General features: G+C 42.1%; 1 protein-coding gene across 1 annotated transcript in view; it reads left to right on the forward strand.

Annotated features, from left to right (window-relative positions):
* The window catches only part of LOC132405240 (uncharacterized), a 39,439-nt gene extending 19,239 nt beyond the window's left edge, over window positions 1-20,200 (forward strand). The window contains exons 2-4 of the mRNA XM_059989925.1: window positions 12,067-12,284; window positions 15,484-15,729; window positions 17,539-20,200. Coding sequence (XP_059845908.1) covers window positions 12,067-12,284; window positions 15,484-15,729; window positions 17,539-20,022 — 2,948 coding nt within the window. The 3' untranslated portion in view covers window positions 20,023-20,200. The remainder of the gene's footprint in view (window positions 1-12,066; window positions 12,285-15,483; window positions 15,730-17,538) is intronic.
* The last annotated feature ends 1,022 nt before the right edge of the window (window positions 20,201-21,222 follow it).

Genomic DNA, 21,222 nt, shown 5'->3' on the forward strand with positions numbered 1-21,222 from the left:
ACTGTTTGGATGAATCTTTGGACCCAGAGCTGCGGTCATACTTTCAAATGTTACTTACGGCTACGGACAGTGAGATCGCTCAAATAATCGGAATAGCTTGGATTTTCATTACTGTAATGGATATTAATGTTAATCCACCAATATTCGAGCATGATACTTACAGGACTATCATATGTTAAAAAAAAAAGAAACACCACAAAGTGCAATGGTGATGAAAGTTAAATTACATGGTTTGGACGAAAGACTAAATGCAGAGCTAACGTTGTGTTTCAGTGATATTATTACATTGCAAAGAATGCGGGATGTGTTGTGGCCGAATATCGGAGAGATTCGAGTGGAAGGCCCGTTAAATTTTGAAGAAACAAACTGCTGTTCTTTCGATATAACAGTTGATAATTACGAGTCACCTGCGAATATATGACTCTTCAAAGCACTGATTAGCTTCATTGATGAGAATGACAGAGCACTGGAGATAAAAGTGATGTTGCAAAAAAAAACTATCCCGGAAAATACTCTGCGGAGAACTTTGATTACCTTGATTGACGCTATGGATCGTGATTCTAGAGAAAACGCTCAAATGCGTTGCGAAGGGACACAGCACATCTTCATTACGCTGCAACTATCATCCAGTTATTCTAAATTAATTACAAATGAAACACTGCTCCGTGAAACGGTATCTGAGTATAAAATAGAAACATAAAAACATAGTAAATAGGTGCAGGAGAAGGCCGTTCGGCCCTTCGAGCCTGCACCGCCATTCAGTACGATCATGGCTGATCATCCAACTCAAAACCCTGTACCTGCTTTTTCTCCATACCCCCGATCCCTTTAGCCACAAGGGCCATATCTAACTTCCTCTTAAATATAGCCAATGAATCAGCCTCAACTGTTTCCTGTGGCAGAGAATTCCACAGATTCACCACTCTCTAAGTGAAGAAGTTTTTCCTCATCTCGGTCCTAAAAGGCTTTCACTTTATCCTTAAACTGTGACTCCTCGTTCTGGACTTCCCCAACCCCGGGAACAATCTTCCTACACCTAGCCTTTCCAATCTCTTTAGAATTTTATACGTTTCAATATGATCCCCCCTCAGTCTTCTAAATTTCAGTGAGTATAAGCCTAGTCGATCCAGTCTTCCTTCATATGAAAGCCCTGCCATCCCAGGAATCAATCTGGTGAACCTTCTTTGTACTCCCTCTATGGCAAGAATGTCTTTCCTCAGATTAGGGGACCAAAACTGCACACAATACTCTAGGTGCGGTCTCACCAAGGCCTTGTACAACTGCAGTATTACCTCCATGCTCCTGTACTCAAATCCTTTTGCTATGAATGCCAAATTACCATTTGCCTTTTTCACCGCCTGCTGTACCTGCATGCCCACCTTCAATGACTGGTGTACAATGACACCCAGGTCTCGTTGCACCTCCCCTTTTCCTAATCGGCCACCGTTCAGATAATAATCTGCTTTCTTGTTCTTGCAACCAAGGTGGATAATCTCACATTTATCAACACTAAATTGCATCTGCCATGAATTTGCCCATTCACCTAACCTATCCAGGTCACCCTGCATCCTCTTAGCGTCCTCCTCACAGCTAACACCGCCGCCCAGCTTCGTGTCATCTGCAAACCTGGAGAAGATGCATTTAATTCCCTCGTCTAAATCGTTAATAAATATTGTAAACAACTGGGGTCCCAGCACTGAGCCTTGCAGTACCCCACTATTCACTGTCTGCCATTCTGAAAAGGTCCCGTTTACTCCCACCCTTTGCTTCCTGTCTGCCAACCAATTCTCTATCCACATCAATACCATACCCCCATGACCGTGCGTTTTAATTTCGCACACTAATCTCCTGTGTGGGGCCTTGTCAAAAGCCTTTTAAAAATCTAAATATACCACATCCACTGGCTCTCCACTATCCACTCTACTAGTTACATCTTCAAAAAATTCTATAAGATTCGGCAGACATGATTTTCCTTTTACAAATCCATGCTGACTTTGTCCGATGATTTCACCTCTTTCCAAATGTGCTGTTATCACATCTTTGATAACTAACTCTAGCATTTTCCCCACCACCGATGCCAGACTAACCGGTCTATAATTCCCCGTTTTTTTCTCCCTCCTTTCTTAAAAAGTGTGGTTACAATAGCTGAACTATGTTATCTGAGAATTCGGGGTCAGTTTCATTGTCACAAAGAAACCCATTCATGTGCACGATAACGTTTCACGCTTTGTGGAAATAATATCTATGCCACTAAAAATAATGCTCTTGGCGCTAATATCTTCGCAGTAACGGTGCCCGATATAGACCTAAATCAGCATTCCTATGGTCTTATTCCATTCTGGAGAATTCTATTCAAATCTTACCAGCTTTTAAATACTTCAGTTTTAACTCAATGAACTGCACCATTTACCTACTCCTCTCTTTTGACATATCCAAAGCATGCCCAGATCAGCATAGGACAGGATTAACTTCTTGAAAGCCACTATTTACGCGGTGCACTCTTTGACTATGAGGTTCTCAAAAGCACTCGGATCCACGTTCAAGCCCGAGATGTGGAGTGTCCCTGCTGAGTAGAAACACAAAAATTAATGTCATCTGCCTGATCAAAATGACAACACTCCGGTAATTGCTCCCAGCTGCAGAGAGTGGAATATCAGTGGTGAAGATCCTTTCCCAGTCAGCGGATCAGGGATACTTAGTCTTCACGATATTGACTACAGATGCAGATTCTGGCGAGAATGTGCGGCTCTTTTACCAAATGGTGAAAACTTCACATCTCAGTTTTATTATCATTGGTCGAACGTCTGGTAAAATGAGAACAGTGCGCAGAATCTTTGAAACAGATCTCGCCACACAAGCTTTGGTCATTATGGTGAAATACGGCGGGCAGGCAAACCTATCCTGTACCATTGCATTTAAATATACGTGGAGATATGCAGATCACATTTAATCGAAGGCCTGAAAAGGAGGACAGTCTATGCTATCTTCGTAGTGTCCAGGTCGTCCGCGTGCCAGGAGTACCTCGGTTCTCCGTGTGTCCGTCTCCAGAGTCATGGAAAAACGACATTTTATGGCATGGTCTCCCACCTCTGAGGCTTAATGTGAAGTTACAAGGATACGTAACCTCAAGAAAGGCCCAAGAAATTTACGGTAATGTTTATATACTCAGAATTGTTCTTTATTCAAAGTCGATTAGTTCAGAGATTTTCCCTTTGAACAAAGTTTTTTTTTCTTTCAGTTAAATAGGAGTACATTTGTTGCAAACTTTAATAATAAAATTTCCAACAACCGGAATCAAACCATGTCAGTTTGGCATCTGTGCTCCCCGAGCTAAATTCCACTACATGACATTGGATCACGTGCAGAAATTGGTTGCTATTGGGTCAGTTCCGCAAGATAACATGTTGGCTGAAGTGGTGCGGAGCTTGAAGTAATAATAATTAGAGGCATCGAGTCATAGAAAAGTACAGCACAGTAATGGGGCCTTCGTCACATCTATACTGTGTCTAATCATTTAAACTGCCCATTTCTATCGTCCATTACTGGGACCCTGAGATTACATACCCCTACCATCCATACATCTGAAATAAATTTTCCTACTTTTCGAAACTTAGCTCGAATGCAACCACTTGGGCTGGCAGCTCGGTCCACACTCTCCTGACCCTGCGAGTGAAGAGGTTTTCCCTATTGTTGTCCTTAAGCTTTTCAAATTTCAAACTTAACTCTTGACATCTAGCTGTAGTCCGATTCGATCTCAATGGAAACATGTGCTTGCGCTTACCGTCTTTGTACCCCTCATAATTTTACATATCTCCATCGAATTCGGGCTCAATCTACTCCGTTCCAGCTAATGAAGTCATAACCTACTCAGTCATTCCATATAACTCAAGTCCTCCAGACCCAGCAAAAATTTTGTCATTGTAGTGGCCTGGTGCACATCTTTACTGGTATGCTTTAGGTAATCTATTTAGCAGTGCTGTCCGAGCAATCTTTTCTACTTTCAGCCTGTTTGAGTTATTGTTGAAGATAAGGGATAACGTGGAATGTGTGGCATTCTATTAGCGGGAGGCTTTTCTTAGTGAGGGTCAATAAGGTTGGATATGGACTTTGTTCGAGAGGCGATGAAGCGAGAAGACGCAGGAGACAAGCGGTCGTAGCATAGGATCTGATGAACGACCCGATTTTTCGAGATGGATTGGGAGCGATGTTCGGAAGTTGTTGCGTATTCTCACGTTGACCGAAGGTCCAGTGCGTGAGTGACACAGAAGTTCAAGCTGACCTCCAACTTGTGCGCATTTTACTATTTAATTAGAATGGACAGTTTTATTTTGTTACTTTTTACTAACCCTTTAGTTAAGATTCATAAATATACTTCCTTTAATCGTATCCAATGCACTGTCTGTTATTTCGTGGGATTAATTTGTACCAGCTTAGCTGATCATTCTACTATATCAACCTGCACCTGAGGAACAAAGAAAAACAACTCTTTTCCTTGTTTCTATTCTGGGATCACAACTGTAAGAAGAGAAAACAGTTTGACAGTTTAATGTCTCTGATATGGTCAATTTGAATGGCAAATTTACGATGCATTTCAACAGCTAGGTTGACATAAAGCTTGAATTTGTCTTTAATTCTAAGCATCGGAGGTTTCGGATATCCCTGATTGTGGTGATAGGACTTGCTCTCAGCCCCTATCCTCCGGCAGAGAAGAACAACACTCTCTATGATTATTATCTCCTCTCCGCCAGATTAGACAATGAAACCAATTTGCACTGATCTGCACCGAAAAATGATCCGAAATATTCGAACAATATTTTGTCACTCGGCAAAAAAGTCTTCTACTCTTACGTATTTTTAGTGTTGCACACTCTTTTATTTCTCATTTGACACCTACTCCCAAACATTGCACGTTCTGGCAACCAACTACTGAAGCTATGTGTTTCCAGCATTTTCTCAAATTCTTGGTTTTAAAGGTGAACCGAAAATCACTTACTTCTTCTATTGCCATCGACCATTGACCTGTTCTTCTTGGTGAAACACTGATTTGCATGCAGTTCTTCGAATCTAATCCTAAGGGAATACAAGGTGATTACATTCCAGTCAAAGGGAAGGTTTTTTTAATATAACATATAGTTAGAATAACTTTATGGTGGGTAAATTGTGTGTCACAAATTAGATAATTATTTTTCTGAAGAAGTGAAGAAGAATATCGGTGATGACATGGCGGTAGGCTGGTCGACGTTGACTTTTTCAAAGCCTCGGACAAGTTGCCGTATAGCGAGCCAGTCTGGAAAGTGAGATCACAAGAGATCCAGGGTGAAGTACACAGTTGTATACTTTATTGTCTAAGTTAAGGTGTTAGAAAGTCGTAATGGGGCCTAGCTATTCAGATTGGCGAATTAATGCTTGTGTCAGTGACAGGTTCATTGTTGTTGATTAGTTATATTAGCAGTTTGCAGGAAAACATTGTTAACCTGGTTAGTAAGTTTGTGAAGAACATAACTATCAGTAGAGTACCGGAAAGTAAAGAAGTTTATCTGATAGGTTTTGGTGATAAGTAACAAAATGGCAAGTACGAGCAAATATGCCACTGTTGGAAATCCAAAGCAACGCACACAAAAAGTTGGGAACTCAGTAGGCCAGGCAGCATGATGGAAACGATAAAAATGCCATCAGCCACAAAACCATATCATACAGTATGCTCTACCGGGAATCAAGTGCGCTGCCAAATAGCAAACAATGCCCCATTTATGCACCAAACATCATCCGATCGTTATAAATTAATTGTAAGTGAAAAGCTGGACAGTGAAACCTTGTCTGAGTATAAAACACTTGTTAAATCTGGAATTTCCGGTCACTTTCAGAATCAATACATAAAACCATCCATATTGTGTTTACTGATGTAGATGGTAACGCTCCACGCTTCGCTGAAGTATTCGACAACACATATGAGTCTGAAAATAGTGCTCTTCGTAGTAACAGTGGCCGATGCTGATCTGCTGTGGAATTACAGTGATTCGTATTTCATTCCGGACAATCATATCAAACAGCTGCCTGTGTCCGTATATCACAGCATTATACCAACGAAAAACACTATTAACGCAATGGGCTCTTTTGTCTGTGAAGAACTCAAAACCCTTCAGATCCATAGAAACATAAAGCATAGAAAACCTACACAATACAGGCCTTTCGGCACACAAGGCTGTGCTGAACATGTCCTTACCTTAGAAATTACTGAGGGTTACTCATAGCAAGCTGTTTTTCAAAGCTCCATGTACCTATCCAGGAGTCTCTTAAAAAGACCCTGTAGTGTCTGCATCCATCACTGTCGCCGGTAGCCCATTCCACACACTCACTACTCCCTGCATGGAAAACCTACCTCTGGCATCTCCTCTGTACCTACTTCCAAGCACCTTAAAACTGTGCACTCTCGTGCTAGCCATTTCAGCCCTGACTTTCTTCTGACTATATACATGATCAATGTTTCTCGTCATCTTATACACCTTTATCTGGTCACCTCTCATACTCCGTCGCTGCAGGAAGAAAAGACCGAGTTCACTCAATCTATTCTCATAAGCCATGTTAACTAATACAGACAACGCCCTTGTAAATTTTCCTCTGTACCCTTTCTATGGTTAGCACATCCTTTCTGTACTTCAAGTGGGGTCTGACCAGGGTGATATATAGCTGCAACATTACCTCTTGGGTCCTAAGTTAAATCCCACGATTGATCAAGGCCGATTCACCATATGCCTTCTTCATCTCAGAGTCAAACTGCTCAGCACCTTTGAGTGTGCTATGGACTTGGACTGCAAGATCCCTGTGATCCACTACACTCTCAAGAGCCTTATATTAATACTATATTCTGCCATCACGCTTGGCCTACCAAAAAGAACCAAACCACACTTATCTTGGGTGAACTCCAGCTGCAAGTTCTCAGCACAGTTTTGCATCCTGTCGATGTCCCCGTAAAACATCTGACAATCCTCCACACTATCCACAACATCCCAACCTTTGTGTCATCAGCAAGTTTACTAACTCATCCCTTCACTTCTGCATTCATGTTCAAGCCCGTGAGCCTTGCATTCCCCCGATGTGCAGCAGCGCATCAGCTAATGTATCATCTTGAATCAAAATGCCCACACTCCGGTAATTATTTCACCTTGAGCACAGAGTGGAATAGCAACCGTAAAAATCCTGCCGGTGCAATGATCTGCCACTGCTGATTATTTCAGACATCTATAGCAGAAATTGACGTGAGCAGAAGTCTGTTTTGACAATAGTCATAGGACAGACATCGATCACATAAAAGAACCGTGCCGCACCAATGGCGTTTGGGACCGTCCAGTAAAGGAAAGCATTAAAACAAAACTAGAGGAAAAAGAATTCCAACAGGGTGTAAAGTCTCGCTTTAAGGAAGACATTAAATTTAGTTTCTAGAGCAGATACCTGATTGGATGAGAACTACCGATGAGGTGGGACAGACTAGACAGGCCCAGACATTAATCCTGATAAAGATCGCAGAGTTTTCCATCGAAGCTTCGGTTATAATCGATATATGTACCCGGCTGGAACCCCGAGAAAAGTTTATTCATCGTATAAGCCTGAAAAGCACTGGATCATGTATCCACCACAGGAACTTATTGTGGAATAACATCGAAACAATCAGCTGAATCAGAAATTTATTGAAAAATAAAAAGTATTTCTTTGACTTAAATCTTTATTTATTGGTTATTTTCAGTCGCAGTTCCATTGTCTTTCTTCTGATTGCATTTCTGTTCAATGGCGCCGGATATAAACAGGCAGACATATCAGCTCAGAATATAGTTCCCCCAGTTAATGTTACAATCATGAAAATATGCACGGCACCTTTATATGACAACCTGCAATGTAGGGAACCTTACTGTATTTTGGCACGGAATAGGTAGTCAGTCTACTAGGACTATCCCAGTACTCAGTCTGTCTGCCTTCAGAACCATAACATTTTGCAGCCCTCTCACTTGCCAAGCCCAATGCTATATTACAAGTTTGCATGCATCAAAAATACTCAGATGCTTCGCTGTACTTTTTATATAACATGAAATGTGATTTATTACTTTATTATTCTAGAGAATATTCCGGCTGTGCAAAGTACTTGTTTCATGTTAAGTGAAGTATAGTCGTTTTATTGATCAAAACTATATAGTCGCACGTGGAATCTAACCGTTTCAGAGTGGCATCTATTAACTGAGAAGGGAGTTCTACAATTTGTCATTGAATTGCTAACACAAAATGGTTGCAATTGAGTTAATTACACAAACTATACTGCTGCCTGTGTTCCGTGACGTTCTTGAAGTATTTATATTTAAGGTTTGAATTAAAATATTCGTTAACATGCTGAAATGCATGACAAAGGATTATGCTGACTCATGGAATAAAATTAGAAGAGAACAACGCATATGCCAATCTGAAATTAAAACGATATAACGCAAGAACTCATCCTGTCAGGTGCTTCTTGTAGAAAAATGTAAAAGTTTACTTCACTTTATTTCCATAAGACCATAATATCATGAAGTGTCGGAGCAGAATTAGGCCGTTCAGCCAATCGAGTCCGGTCCTCCATTCCATCATGGTTGATCCTGGATCCAGCTCAGCTCCATGCAATTGTTTTCCCGTAATATCCTTTGGTGCCTTGACCAATCAGGAAACGACTAACTTTTGTCTTAAACACACCTAGGGACTTGGCCTGCACCGCAATCTGTGGCAGAGCATTTCTCAGATTCAGTACGTTCTGGCTTAAAACAACAACAAATGAAAAAAATCTTCCCTGCCTCTATTCTAATAGGATCTTGGTATTGCAGTGATGAATTGCAGGAGACTGAAAAGCTTGAGCGTGTAGATATTAACAAAGAGGATGTGCTGGAAGTTTTGGAAAGCATCAAGTTGGATAAGTCGCCGGAATCAGATCAACTGTACCCCAGGCTACTGTGGTAGGCAAGGGAGGAGATTGCTGAGCAATCATCTGGCGATGATCTTTGCATCATCAATGGGGAAGAGAGGGGTTCCAAAGGATTGGAGGGTTGCAGATACTGTTCCCTTACAGAAAAAAAGGAATAGAGATAGCCCTTGAAATTATAGACAGTGAGTTTTACCTCTCTGGTTGGTAAGTTGATTGTGATAATAAAAACATAGAAAACTTACGCCGCAATACAGGCCCTTCGGCCCACCAATTTGTGCGGAACATGTTCCAACTTTAGATATTACTAGGCTTACCCATAGCCCTCTGTTTCTAAGCTCCACGTGGCTATTCAAAAGTCTCTTAAAAGACCCTATCGTATCCGCCTCCACCAAATTTGGCGGCAGCCCATTCCACCCACTGACCTATCACTGAGCAAAAACATTACCCCTGACATCTCCTCTGTGCCTATTCCGCAGCACCTTAAAGCTGTATCCTATCGTGGCAACCAATTCAGCCCTGGGGTAAAACCTCTGACAAACCACACTATCAATGCCTCTCATTATCTCATACACCTCTATCAGGAAACCTCTCATCCTCCATCCCTCCAAGGAGAAAAGGCCGAGTTCACTCAACCTATTCTCCTAAGACATGTTCCCCAATCCAAGCAACATACTTGTAAATCTCCTCTGAACCCATGCGATGGCTTGCACATCCTTCCTGCAGTGAGTTGACCAGAAGTGAGCACAGTACTCTAAGTTAGATCTGATCAGGGCCCTATATAGCTGCAACGTTTCCTCTTGGCTCCTAAATTCAGTTCTACGATTGATGAAGATCAATACACCGTACGCCATCTTAACCACAGAGTCAACCTGCGCAGCTACTTTGTGCGTCCTATGTACTCGGACCCCAAGATCCCTTTGATACTTACAATACCAAGAGTCTTAACATTAATACTATATTCTTCTATCATATTTGACATACCAAAATGAACCTCTTCACACTTATCTGGGTTGAACTCCATCTGCCACTTCTCAGCCCGGTATTGCATCCTACCGATGTCCGGCTGTACCCTCTGACCGCCCTCCACACTATCCACAACACCTTCAACCTTTGTGTCATCAGCAAACTTAACAACCCATCCCTCCACTTTCTCATCCGGCTCATTCATGCATATCACGACGATCCCTGTAACATACCACTGGTCACTGATCTGCATGCAGAATATGTCCCATCTACAACTACCCTTTGGCTTCTGTGGGAAAGCCTGTTCTGTATCCACAAAGCAATGTCCCCTTGGATCCCATGCCTCCTTACTTTCTCAATAAACCTTGCATGGGTTACATTATCAAATGCCTTGCTGAAATCCATATGCACTAAATCTACTGTTCTTCCTTCATAAATGCGTTTAGTCACATCCACAAAAAATTTAATCAGACTAGTACGGCACGACCTGCCGTTGACAAACCCATGCTGATGATTCCTAATCATATTATACCTCTCCAAATGTCCAAAATCCTGCCTCTGATGATTTGGAGCAAGAAGACTGCGGGTAAACGGCTAAGGATTTCTGGAGTGAAGGCAGTTTTACTACTCGGGATAAAAAAGAGGAAAATCGGCGCAGGTGCGTGACGTCAGACAGTAGACCGGGGAATGCTTATAAAAGGACACCGCCACATCCAGCGGGCAGCGGAGTAATAGAGCTTTTGCTCAACGGGCTTAGGCGGTAACGGGAAGAGCCGAGGTAGGTTTACTTGTGTTAATTGCGGTAAGTAAGTAGTACGTGAACCCAGATTTCTGTGCTCGGTCTCAGATGTGGGAAGTTCTGGTGTCTCCCATTTTCCTGGACGGCCATATCTGCACCCAGTGTGTCGAGCTGCAGCTCCTGAGGGACCAAGTTAGGGAACTGGAGTTGCAGCTCGATGACGTTCGTCTGGTCAGGGAGCGCGAGGAGTTGATAGAAAGGAATTATATGCAGCTGGTCACAGCGAGGCCACGGGAGACAGACAAGTATGTAACGACAGATGGAAGGGGGAATAGTCAGGTACTAGAGAGCACCCGTGTTGTTGTACCACTTGACAATAAGTACTCCTGTTGAAATTCAGTTGTGGGGGACAACCTGCTTGGGGAAAGCAACAGTGGCCGTGCCTCTGGCACAGAGACCGGCCCTATGGCTCAGAAGGGTAGGGAAAGAGACTTTTAGAACATGGAGCTTAGGAATATAGAGGGCTACAGGTGAGCCTAGTACTTTCTGTACTCTAACAAATAGTTAGTAAGGGAAACAGAAAAATGGGAAATCACAAAGCCTATTGCTTGCTCCATTGTTTAGTTTTTTTGACATATGGCATACGTATAACCATCCCAGTTAATTTCGCCATAACCAACATTTACCTAATTACCAGCCACCTCTACTTATCTTTGAAACGATAAATAGGCGAGCAGGATGGCGGTGGTTGTCCGGAACACTCCGAAAAGAGAAATAACCGAATAAACCAGGCGTTTGTTCCCGCTGACTGTCATGTCTAACGCCTCCGTGAGGTCCGTTGGACGGGGGGGGGGGGGGGGCGGGGAGAGCTATTGAACAACACAGGCAAGTTGACTGCTGAGTCCTTTAACTTTCAGGACTCTCCGGCGAAATTAATTTGATAATTTATACGTATACTGTATGTCAAAAAACTAAACAATAGAGCAAGCAATAGGTTATGTGTCAGAGTATACCAGTGTGGCACTCTAATGTATTTTGAACAATGTTTTCTTTTATTCCAAATGTATTTACGTATACTCTTCAATATTTCGACTCTTGCTTGAGTTCCGATATGCAATTTGATATCGCTTTTGCCGCAGTTCCTTTAAAAAGTGCAACCGAATTAAAGTTCTAACTGATGAGCATGCTAATTTAACCATTACCGTCTTTTCGTATCCCTGAATCTATCAATCTAACGTTAAATATGCTGTGCTGTACTAAATAATGAAAATGGCGAATTTATTGATAGATGAAGAAGAAAGATAGACTGATTTTTCCATGTCTCAAACATTCCGGAAATCAGAACAAACAAAGCTTTCTGCTGCGGTTGGTAAGATGCGGTCACCGTGCTGGACTCAATGAATCTTTTGTTTTTTTCTCCGAGAAGACATGCTGAAAACCTTATGTAAAACCGGAAGTTCCTTCAACAGTTGGTACATCAATAGCATTACGTTCTCGAACTTCCAGTCTGAACTTCTGAAAAGTAACAATGGAAATGGATTGCATGTGGCCTATCAGCGGTTTCAACAGAGCTTTATCAAAAGGGATTTCTTGCAGGTCGGCGGCAGTTATTTAAAAAGGGAGCTTCGAGCACGTTTGTCCACTGTACGTAACCTATCAGCGGCTATAACGAGAGCACCAATTGTCAGTTGGAAGGTTAACTCAAAAAAGGGAGACATTGCCTGGCCAAGCGGTCATCAGAGGAGCGATCTCAGGCAGAGTGATAGGGCTTTGGCTCATTAAGGCTTGGCGGTAACGGGTGTAGGTGAGGTAAGTTGACAGTGACGAATAGAAACAGCAAACATGTCTGTGAGGCTGGTGTTCTCCACTGAGTGTAAGATGTGGGATACCAGGGAGACTCCCAGCCTCCCGGATGGGCACATCTGCGCCAGGTGCGTCGAACTGCAGCTCCTTAGGGACCAGGTTAGAGAACTGGAGGTGCAGCTCGATGACCTTCGTCTGGTCTGGAAAAGTGAGGATGTGACAGAGAGGAGCGATAGGCAAGTAGTTATACTCGGGCCTTGGGAGACAGTTAAGTGTGTAGAAGTCAGGGGAGGGAAGGGCAAGAGACAGATACTAGAGATTACCCTTGTGGCTGTATTCTTTAACAATAAGGACTCCTGTTTGAGTTGGCTTGTGGAAGGGAAAGGCCTACCTGGGGAAAGCAACTGCAGCCGGTCCTCTGGCACCGAGTCTGGCCCGGTTGTGCAGGGGAATAGGGAAAGGAAAAAGACAGCAGTAATAGGTACTCAAAAGTTAGGGGGTCAGACAGGCGATTCTATAGACGCAGGATAGAAACGCAGATAGTAGTTTGCCTCCCAGGTGCCAGGGGCCGGGATGTTTCTTATTGCGTCCAAGATATCCTGAAGTGGGAAGGTGAACAGCCAGAGGTCGTGGGACATATCGGTACAAACGTCATAAGTATGAAAAGGGAGGAGGACATGAAAACGAACTACATGGAGTTAGGAAGGAAGCAGAGATGCAGGACCTCAAAGGTAGTAATAACGGGATTGCATCTGGTGTCACGCGACAGTGTGTACAGAAATAGACGGAGTTGCCGAACAAATGCGTGGCTGTGGGATTGGATCATATAACGATATAACAATTACAGCATGGAAACAGGCCATCTTGGCACTTCTAGTCTGTGCCGAACGTTTACTCTCACCTAGTCCCACTGACCCGCACTCAGCCCATAACCCTCCATTCCTTTCCTGTCCATATACCTATCCAATTTTACTTTAAATGACAATACCGAACCTGTCTCTACCACTTCTACTGGAAGCTCATCCATACAGCTACCACTCTAAGTAAAGAATCCCCCCTCCCCCCGTGTTACCCTTAAACTTTTGACCCCTAACTCTCAACTCATGTCCTCTTGTTTGAATCTCCCCTACTCTCAATGTAAAACACCTATCCACGTCAACTCTATCTATCCCCTTCAGAAATTTAATATCTCTATCAAGTCCCTCCTCAACCTTCTACGCTCCAAAGAATAAAGACCTAACTTGTTCAACCTTTCACTGTAACTTAGGTGCTGAAACCCAGGTAACATACTGCTGGATCTTCTCTGTTCTCTCTCTATTTTGTTGACATTTTTCCTATAATTCGGTGACCAGAACTGTATACAATACTCCAAATTCGTCCTTAACAATGCCTTGTACAAATTTAACATTGCATACCAACTCCAATACTGAATGCTCTGATTTATAAAGGCCAAAATACCAAAAGCTTTCTTACAAATACAAGTACTTTATTGTCACCAAGCAATTGATAATGGAGCGTACAAACTTCACAGTGATACCTGTTTCTGCGCTTCGAGCTCCCTAAAGTACAAATCGAAGTAAATATAATAAAGCAATAAATTATGTCATAATTAGAAAATAGAAAAGGGGAAGTACGGTAATGCAAGTCAGGACCAGTTCCAGGTCAGGTGGTTTCTTCACCACCCTATCGACATGAGATTTCACCTTCAGGGAACTATGCACCATTATTCCTAGATCACTCTGTTCTGCTGCATTCTTGAATGCCCGACCATTTACCATGTATGTCCTATTTGGATTATTCTTACCAAAATGTAGCACTTTATACTTATCAGCATTGAGCTCCATCTGCCATCGTTCAGTCCACTCTTCTAACTGGCCTAAATCTCACTGCAGGGTTTGAAAACCAACTTCATTATCCACAACGCCACCTTCCTTAGTATCACCTGCATAAATCAGGATCAGGGGCAGGGATTCAGTTTTCTTTATCATTGGAAACTCTTTTGGCCCAGACGTGACCTGTATAAAAAAGATGGGTTGCACTTGAAGCTGATGGAACCAAAGATCCGACAGGGATGTTTGTAAGGCTGTTGGGGAGAGATTAAACTAGAATTGTTAAGGTGTGGGAACTGAACTGAAGAGACAGAAAAAGAGGCGGTTGGCTCAAAAATAGTGACACTTTGGAAAAAATGCCAGAAGGAGGATAGGCATGTGATAGAGAAGTCATAACCTGAAGCCGATGGTTTAAGATGTGTATATTTTAAAGCAAAAAGTATCACTAACAAAGCAGATGAACTTAGAGCGAGGATCATTACTTGGAGCTATGATGTTCTGGTTATTACAGAGTTTTCGATGGCTCAGGGTCAGAAATGGTTACTCAGAGTGCTAGGCTTTAGCTGTTTCAGTAAGAACAGGGAGGTAGTCAAAAGAGAAGGGACGTGGCACTACTGATCAGAGATGATGCCACGGCTGCAGAAAAGAAGGAATTAATAGAGGTATTGGGCTTCTGAGTTTCTGTGGGAGGAAGTTAGGAACCAGAAGTGGTCAATAATTGTACTGGGTGTTTTTTTTTTAGAACACCCAATGGTAACACTGACATCGAGGAGCAGATATGGAGACAGATTCTGGAAATGTGTAATAATATCAGGTTGTCGTTGTGGGAGATTTTAATTTCCCAAATATCGATTGTCGCCTCCCTTGATCCAGGGGTGGAGTTTGTTAGGTGTGCTCAGGAGCGTTTTCAGGCACAATATGTAGATAAGCCTACAGAAGAGACTAGTACTTGATCTGGTAATGGGAAATGACCTTGGTCATTTGTCAGGTCTCTCAGTGGGAGTGCATTTTGGAGATACTGATCACAATTCTATCTTCATTATTATTACACTGGAGAGGGATAGGAACAGAAAAGTTAGTAAAGGTTTTATTTGGAGTAAGTGGAAATAAGAAGCTATCACGCAGAAGCTTGAAATCATAAAATTTATGATTCAGAATGCAGCAGAAATGTGGCTAATGTTCTGGGAATATTTGCTTGGTGTTCGTCACAGGAATGTTCCAATGAGACAGGGTTGCGTACAGGAAACGTGGTGCACCAGGCTGTTGAAAATCTAGTCAAGAAGAAAAGCAAAGCTGACGAAAAGTTAAAAATAGAAAAACTAGCCAATGGTGCAGATCTCGTTAATTGTAAGTCTAGCAGGAAGGAGGTTAAGAATGAGATTAGGGAAGCCAGAATGGGCTATGAGAACGTCTTGGCGAACAAGATTAAGGAAAACCGTAAGGCATTCTACAAGAATGTGAAGAGTAAAAGTATAAGACCGAAGAGAAAAGGACCGATCGATTCTAACAGTGGAAAAGTGTGTATGGAACCGCAGGAGATAGCAGAGATAGGTAATGATTACTTTGATTCAGTATTCAATACCGAAAAGGTTCTTGGATCTTGATGATTTACAGCGGAATGAAAAGCTTGAACATGCACACATTAAGAAAGGGGATGTGTTAGAGCTTTTGGAAAGCATCAAGTTGAATAAGTCTCCGGAAAGGTATGAGATGTACCCCAGGCTAACATGGGAGACGGGGGAGGATACGGCTGAACCTCTAGCAATGATCTTTGCATCATCAATAGGGACGGGAGAGTCTTCAGATAATTAGGGGGTTGCAGACGTTGTTCTCTTTTTCAAGATTATTTGGGGAGGCATAATGTCAGCATGGCTTTGTCAAAGATGGGTCATGCCTTACAAATCTGATTGGATTTTTTGAGGATGTGACTAAACACGTTGATGAAGGTTGAGCAATAAATGTGGTGTATATAGATTGCAGCAAGGCATGTGATAACGCTTATTGAGAAAGTAAGGATGCATGGGATCCAAGGGATACCTTGCTTTGTGGATTCAGTATTGTTTTGCCATCTTAAGGCAAAGGGTGGTTATAGACCGGTTATATTTTGCATAGAGGTCGGTGACCAGCGTTGTGCCTCAGGGAAGTGTTCTGGGTTGCCTTCCCTTCCTGATTTTTATAAGTCACTTGGATCAGGATGTGGAGGGATGGTTTATTAATTCTGTTGATAATACAAAGGTCGGGTGTGCTGTAGATAGTGTGGAGGGCTGTCAGAGTTTGCAGCGGGACTTCGATATGATGCAAATCTGGGCTGAGGAGTTCAACTCTGATAAGTGTGGAGTGGCTCATTTTGGTAGGTCAAATATAATAGCAGAACATAGTATTAACGCTAAGACTCTTGGTAGTGTGGATGATCTGAGGGATCTTAATGTTCGAGTCCATAGGACACTCAAAGCTGCTGTGCATGTTGAATCTGTGGCTATGACGACATGCAGTGCATTGGTCTTCTTCAACCGTGGGATTGAATTTAAGAGCCAAGAGGGAAAGTTACATCTATATAGATCCGTGAGCAGACCCCATCTGGAGTACTGTGCTCAGTTCTGGTCACTTTGCTAAAGGAAGGATGTGGAAACTATGGAAAGGGTGATTTACAAGGATGATGCCAGGACTGGGGAGCATGTCAAATGAGAATCGGTTGAGTTCACTCGGCCTTTCCTTCTTGTAGCGGCGGAAAATGACAGATGACCTGATCGCGGTGTACTAAATGATAGTGTGGGTAGTCAGGCTTTACCGCTGGTCTGAAAAGGTAAGTACGAGAGGACACAATTTTACAGAAATAAACTTTCCTCTCTGTAATCCGATTGGTCACTTTAATCATAGTTCCACTCATTCTACGTTCAAATCTGACAGAATTGGTAGGCTGTGTTAAAATACGTCGGTAAAATGCCTCCTAAATGAGACCGTATGTCTTTCGATGTTCTCTGTTACAAACAAAACTGAGCAGTTGATTTTATTAAATAACGAATTTTAATGGTTGTACAACATTAAACTTTTAATGTAACAGTGCAGCTTTAAGAGCTGTAGTTGTAATTGTTGAAAAGAACGGGTTGTGTCGCTGTCTACCAATAAGAAGCTGGAGGGCACAGATGGATCCATTACCCCGCCCACATCCCAGAATAAAAATCCAGAGTCGACGACAACGGCGTGTGATGCCTGCGTTTATATTGTGGAGCTAAGAAGAGTAAAGGAAATCGTCCCCCTCTCTTTAGATTCAGCGTACTCGATTTATTTATAGTTACTGGGAAAACAGCATTACTACTAACCGAGCAGAAGCTGTGATGTTGAAATTAATTGAATGCGGCACAATGGCGAACTCACCGAGGATTACTTTCGTAGCGACTGTTGGCATGTTTCTCCTGTGTGTAGTGGGTATAATTACCGGGAAAATTCGTTATTCTATTCCCGAGGAAATGGAGCAGGGGACATTTGTTGGGAATATCGCTCAGGATTTGGGAATGAATGTACTGCAATTATCAGATCGGAAATTTCGTCTGAGTTTTGTTGATGGAGGACGATATATGAAGGTTAGTTTAGATGATGGTTTTTTATCGGTTCGTGAACGAATGGACCGGGAACTTATTTGTGAGCAAGCAGAAATGTGCACAATATCATTCGAAATGACACTCGAAAATCCTTTTGAGGTGCATCACGGAGAGGTTGAGATTCTTGACGTGAATGATAACTCACCTTTCTTCCGAGACGGCAGCATTGTAGTGCAGATATCTGAAGCGATTCCACCGGGGGTACGTTTTCGACTCAAGAGCGCGGAGGATCCCGATATTGGAACGAATGCTATTGCATCTTACGCGATAAGTTCCAGTGAGTACTTCAGTCTGAAAACACAGAGAACCGAGGAGGGTTTCGTAATTGCCGAACTGCTGTTAGAAAAATCTTTGGACAGAGAGCTGCAGTCATCCTTTCAACTTATGCTTACGGCTACGGATGCTGGGCACCCTCAGAGATCCGGCTCAACTCAGATTCTCATTACCGTACTGGACTTCAATGATAATCCACCTTTATTCGAGCATGTTGTTTACAAATGCAGCATTAGTGAAAACGCACCACAAGGTGCCGTAGTGATTAAAGTCAAAGCACACGATTTGGACGAAGGGTCGAATGCAGTGCTAACATACTCTTTCGGTGATCTTACTACCTTGGGTACAAATCGTGATTTGTTCAGCATGGACCCAAATACTGGAGAAATCAAAGTCGAAGGGCCGCTCGATTTTGAAGAAACAAGAAGTTATTCACTCGATATTCTAGCTATTGATCACGGGTCACCTGCTATTACTGGACACTCCAAAGTACTGATCAAAGTCATTGACGTCAACGACAACGCACCAGAAATAAAAATGACGACAGCCAGCAAACAAATCTCGGAAAATGCTCCTTCGGGAACTTTAATCACCTTGATTAATGTTAACGATCGTGATTCTGGAGAGAACGGCCAAGTGCGCTGCGAAATATCACGTATGGTCCCCTTTATGCTGCAAAGATATTCCAACCATTATAAATTAATTACAAGTGAAACGATGGACCGTGAATCGGTGTCTGAGTATACAATTCTTGTTTCCGCTTGGGATTTGGGGTCACCTTCGCTCTCAACAAACAATACCATCCATATTGTAATTACTGATGTAAACGATAACCCTCCAAGCTTTGCTAAACTCCCTTATAAAGTATATGTGACTGAAAATAACTTTCCTGGCTCTTCTGTCTTCGCAGTAACGGCGTCAGATCCTGATTTGGAGCAGAATTCCTATGTTTCTTATTCCATTCTGGACAATTACATTCAAAATTTGCCTGTGTCCACGTACCTGAGCATTAACTCAATGAACGGCACTATTTACTCTCTGCGCTCTTTTGACTATGAGGAACTGAAAAGTTTTCAGATCCATGTTCAAGCCCGTGACGCTGGAGTGCCACCGTTGAGCAGCAGCGCTACTGTGAATGTCATCATCCTGGATCAAAATGACAACGCGCCAGTGATTGTTTCACCGTCAGAGCATGGTGGATCATCAGCCGCGGAATTCGTGCCTAATTCAGCAGGTCAGGGGTACTTGGTCACCAAGATAATCGACACTGATGCAGATTCGGGTCAGAACGCGCGGCTCCTCTACCAAATGGTGAAAGCTACTGATCCAAGTTTGTTTACCATGGGTCAAATGTCTGGTGAAATAAGAACAGCGCGCAAAATCATGGAGCTGGATGCCATTACACAAACTGTGATCATCTTAGTGAAAGACAATGGGCAGCCAAACCTATCCAGCACAATTACTCTTCACGTCACAATCTTACAGAATACCACTGAGTTTCTCACAGTAAGCAGTAATTTAGTGAAGAATCCCGAATATTTGTCTGAACTAAATCTTTATTTATTGGTTACTTTCAGTTGCACTTCCATTGTATTTCTTCTAATTATCATTGTGTTGATCGGTATCAAGTGTAAACAGGACAGAAATATGACCCAAGAGTATAGTTCCCCCAGTTATTATTACAAACGTGGAGAAATGCAGGACACGTTTAATCGAAGATCTGCAATGGAGGAAACTTTACGTTATCCTGGCAGTGACCAAGTAGTCCACATGCCAGGACTGTCTCAGTATTCGGTTTCTCTGTCTCCAGAATCAGCAAAAAGCGATTTTCTTTTCTTGAAGCCATGCGGCCCTCCCACCTCTCAGGCTCAATCCTAAATTGCACCTTTTGATTACTTCAACGTGCACCCATAGTATGTGTGCTTCTTTTTGTTTATAGTTTGGATTGTGGTTTACTGTGTAATGTTTGCCATTGTTTTGTCTTTCGATTGATGAGAAGTAAATTTGTTGTAATGGCCAATGATGAAAAAATACATCAACGGAAATATGACCACCTGAGAGTGGCATCTGTTTTACCTGAAGAGGATATAACTAACTGTCGCTGAATGACGTTTTCAAATGGGTAGCTATTGAGTCAGCTGAGTCACTTGAAGTGTTGCTATTTGATGACTGAGAAAAAAAAATACATTGGCACATTAAAATTCCAGATGAAGTACATTCAATTCACAGCATAAAAATGGAGGTAAATATACAGATGTTTTAATTTGTGATCGCACGATGTACTGCAGATACTCAGCATGTCAGTTTGCACATCCGGGTTGTTTATCAGAACAGGTATCGTAAAATAGAGATGCAATAGTTTGGGTGAAATAGAGATGTCTCTGCTTCTGTAAACCGTACTGTTAAGAACAGTGCTTTAGTTTACTTCAGGCAGTCGCGAAGGAATCTATGCAAGCTGTTGTATTTTGGTGCACTAAACCAGGGAAGGAATACTCAGTAACGTCTGTTACTCTTAAGAGCATCAAAGAACAGAGACCTAGAGGTAGAGGTCTCTGAAGGTAGATCTGGAAATGTATATGGTGGTGCTGAATGCATTTAGCCTACTTGCTTTCATAAATCAGCCTTAGTTTTACTGTAGCTGTGTAGCTGTGAGTCTACACTTATAATACACTTATAATGTTATAATACACATAATACACTTATAATACACTTATAATATTATAATACACATAATACACTTATAATACACTTATAATGCACTTATAATATTATAATACACATAATGCACTTATAATACACTTATAATATTATAATACACATAATACACTTATAATACACTTATAATACACTTAGAATATTCTACACAACCCATGCTGGCCAAATATCAAAAAGGTATCAATGAGCTAATCATGGTACAGAAATATTTCGCAGGGGTGCAACCAGTTTGAAGATTCTATACATATATCAAGAGAAAGGGAATTACTAGGGAAAAAGTATGATCAATCAATAATTCAAATAAAATGAGTATTTGTTGGATATGGAGAACGTGAGTACGTAGTTAACACTTTGCTTTAGTAT

This window comes from Hypanus sabinus, chromosome 15 (assembly GCF_030144855.1).
Source record: "Hypanus sabinus isolate sHypSab1 chromosome 15, sHypSab1.hap1, whole genome shotgun sequence".
Taxonomy (NCBI): domain Eukaryota; kingdom Metazoa; phylum Chordata; class Chondrichthyes; order Myliobatiformes; family Dasyatidae; genus Hypanus; species Hypanus sabinus.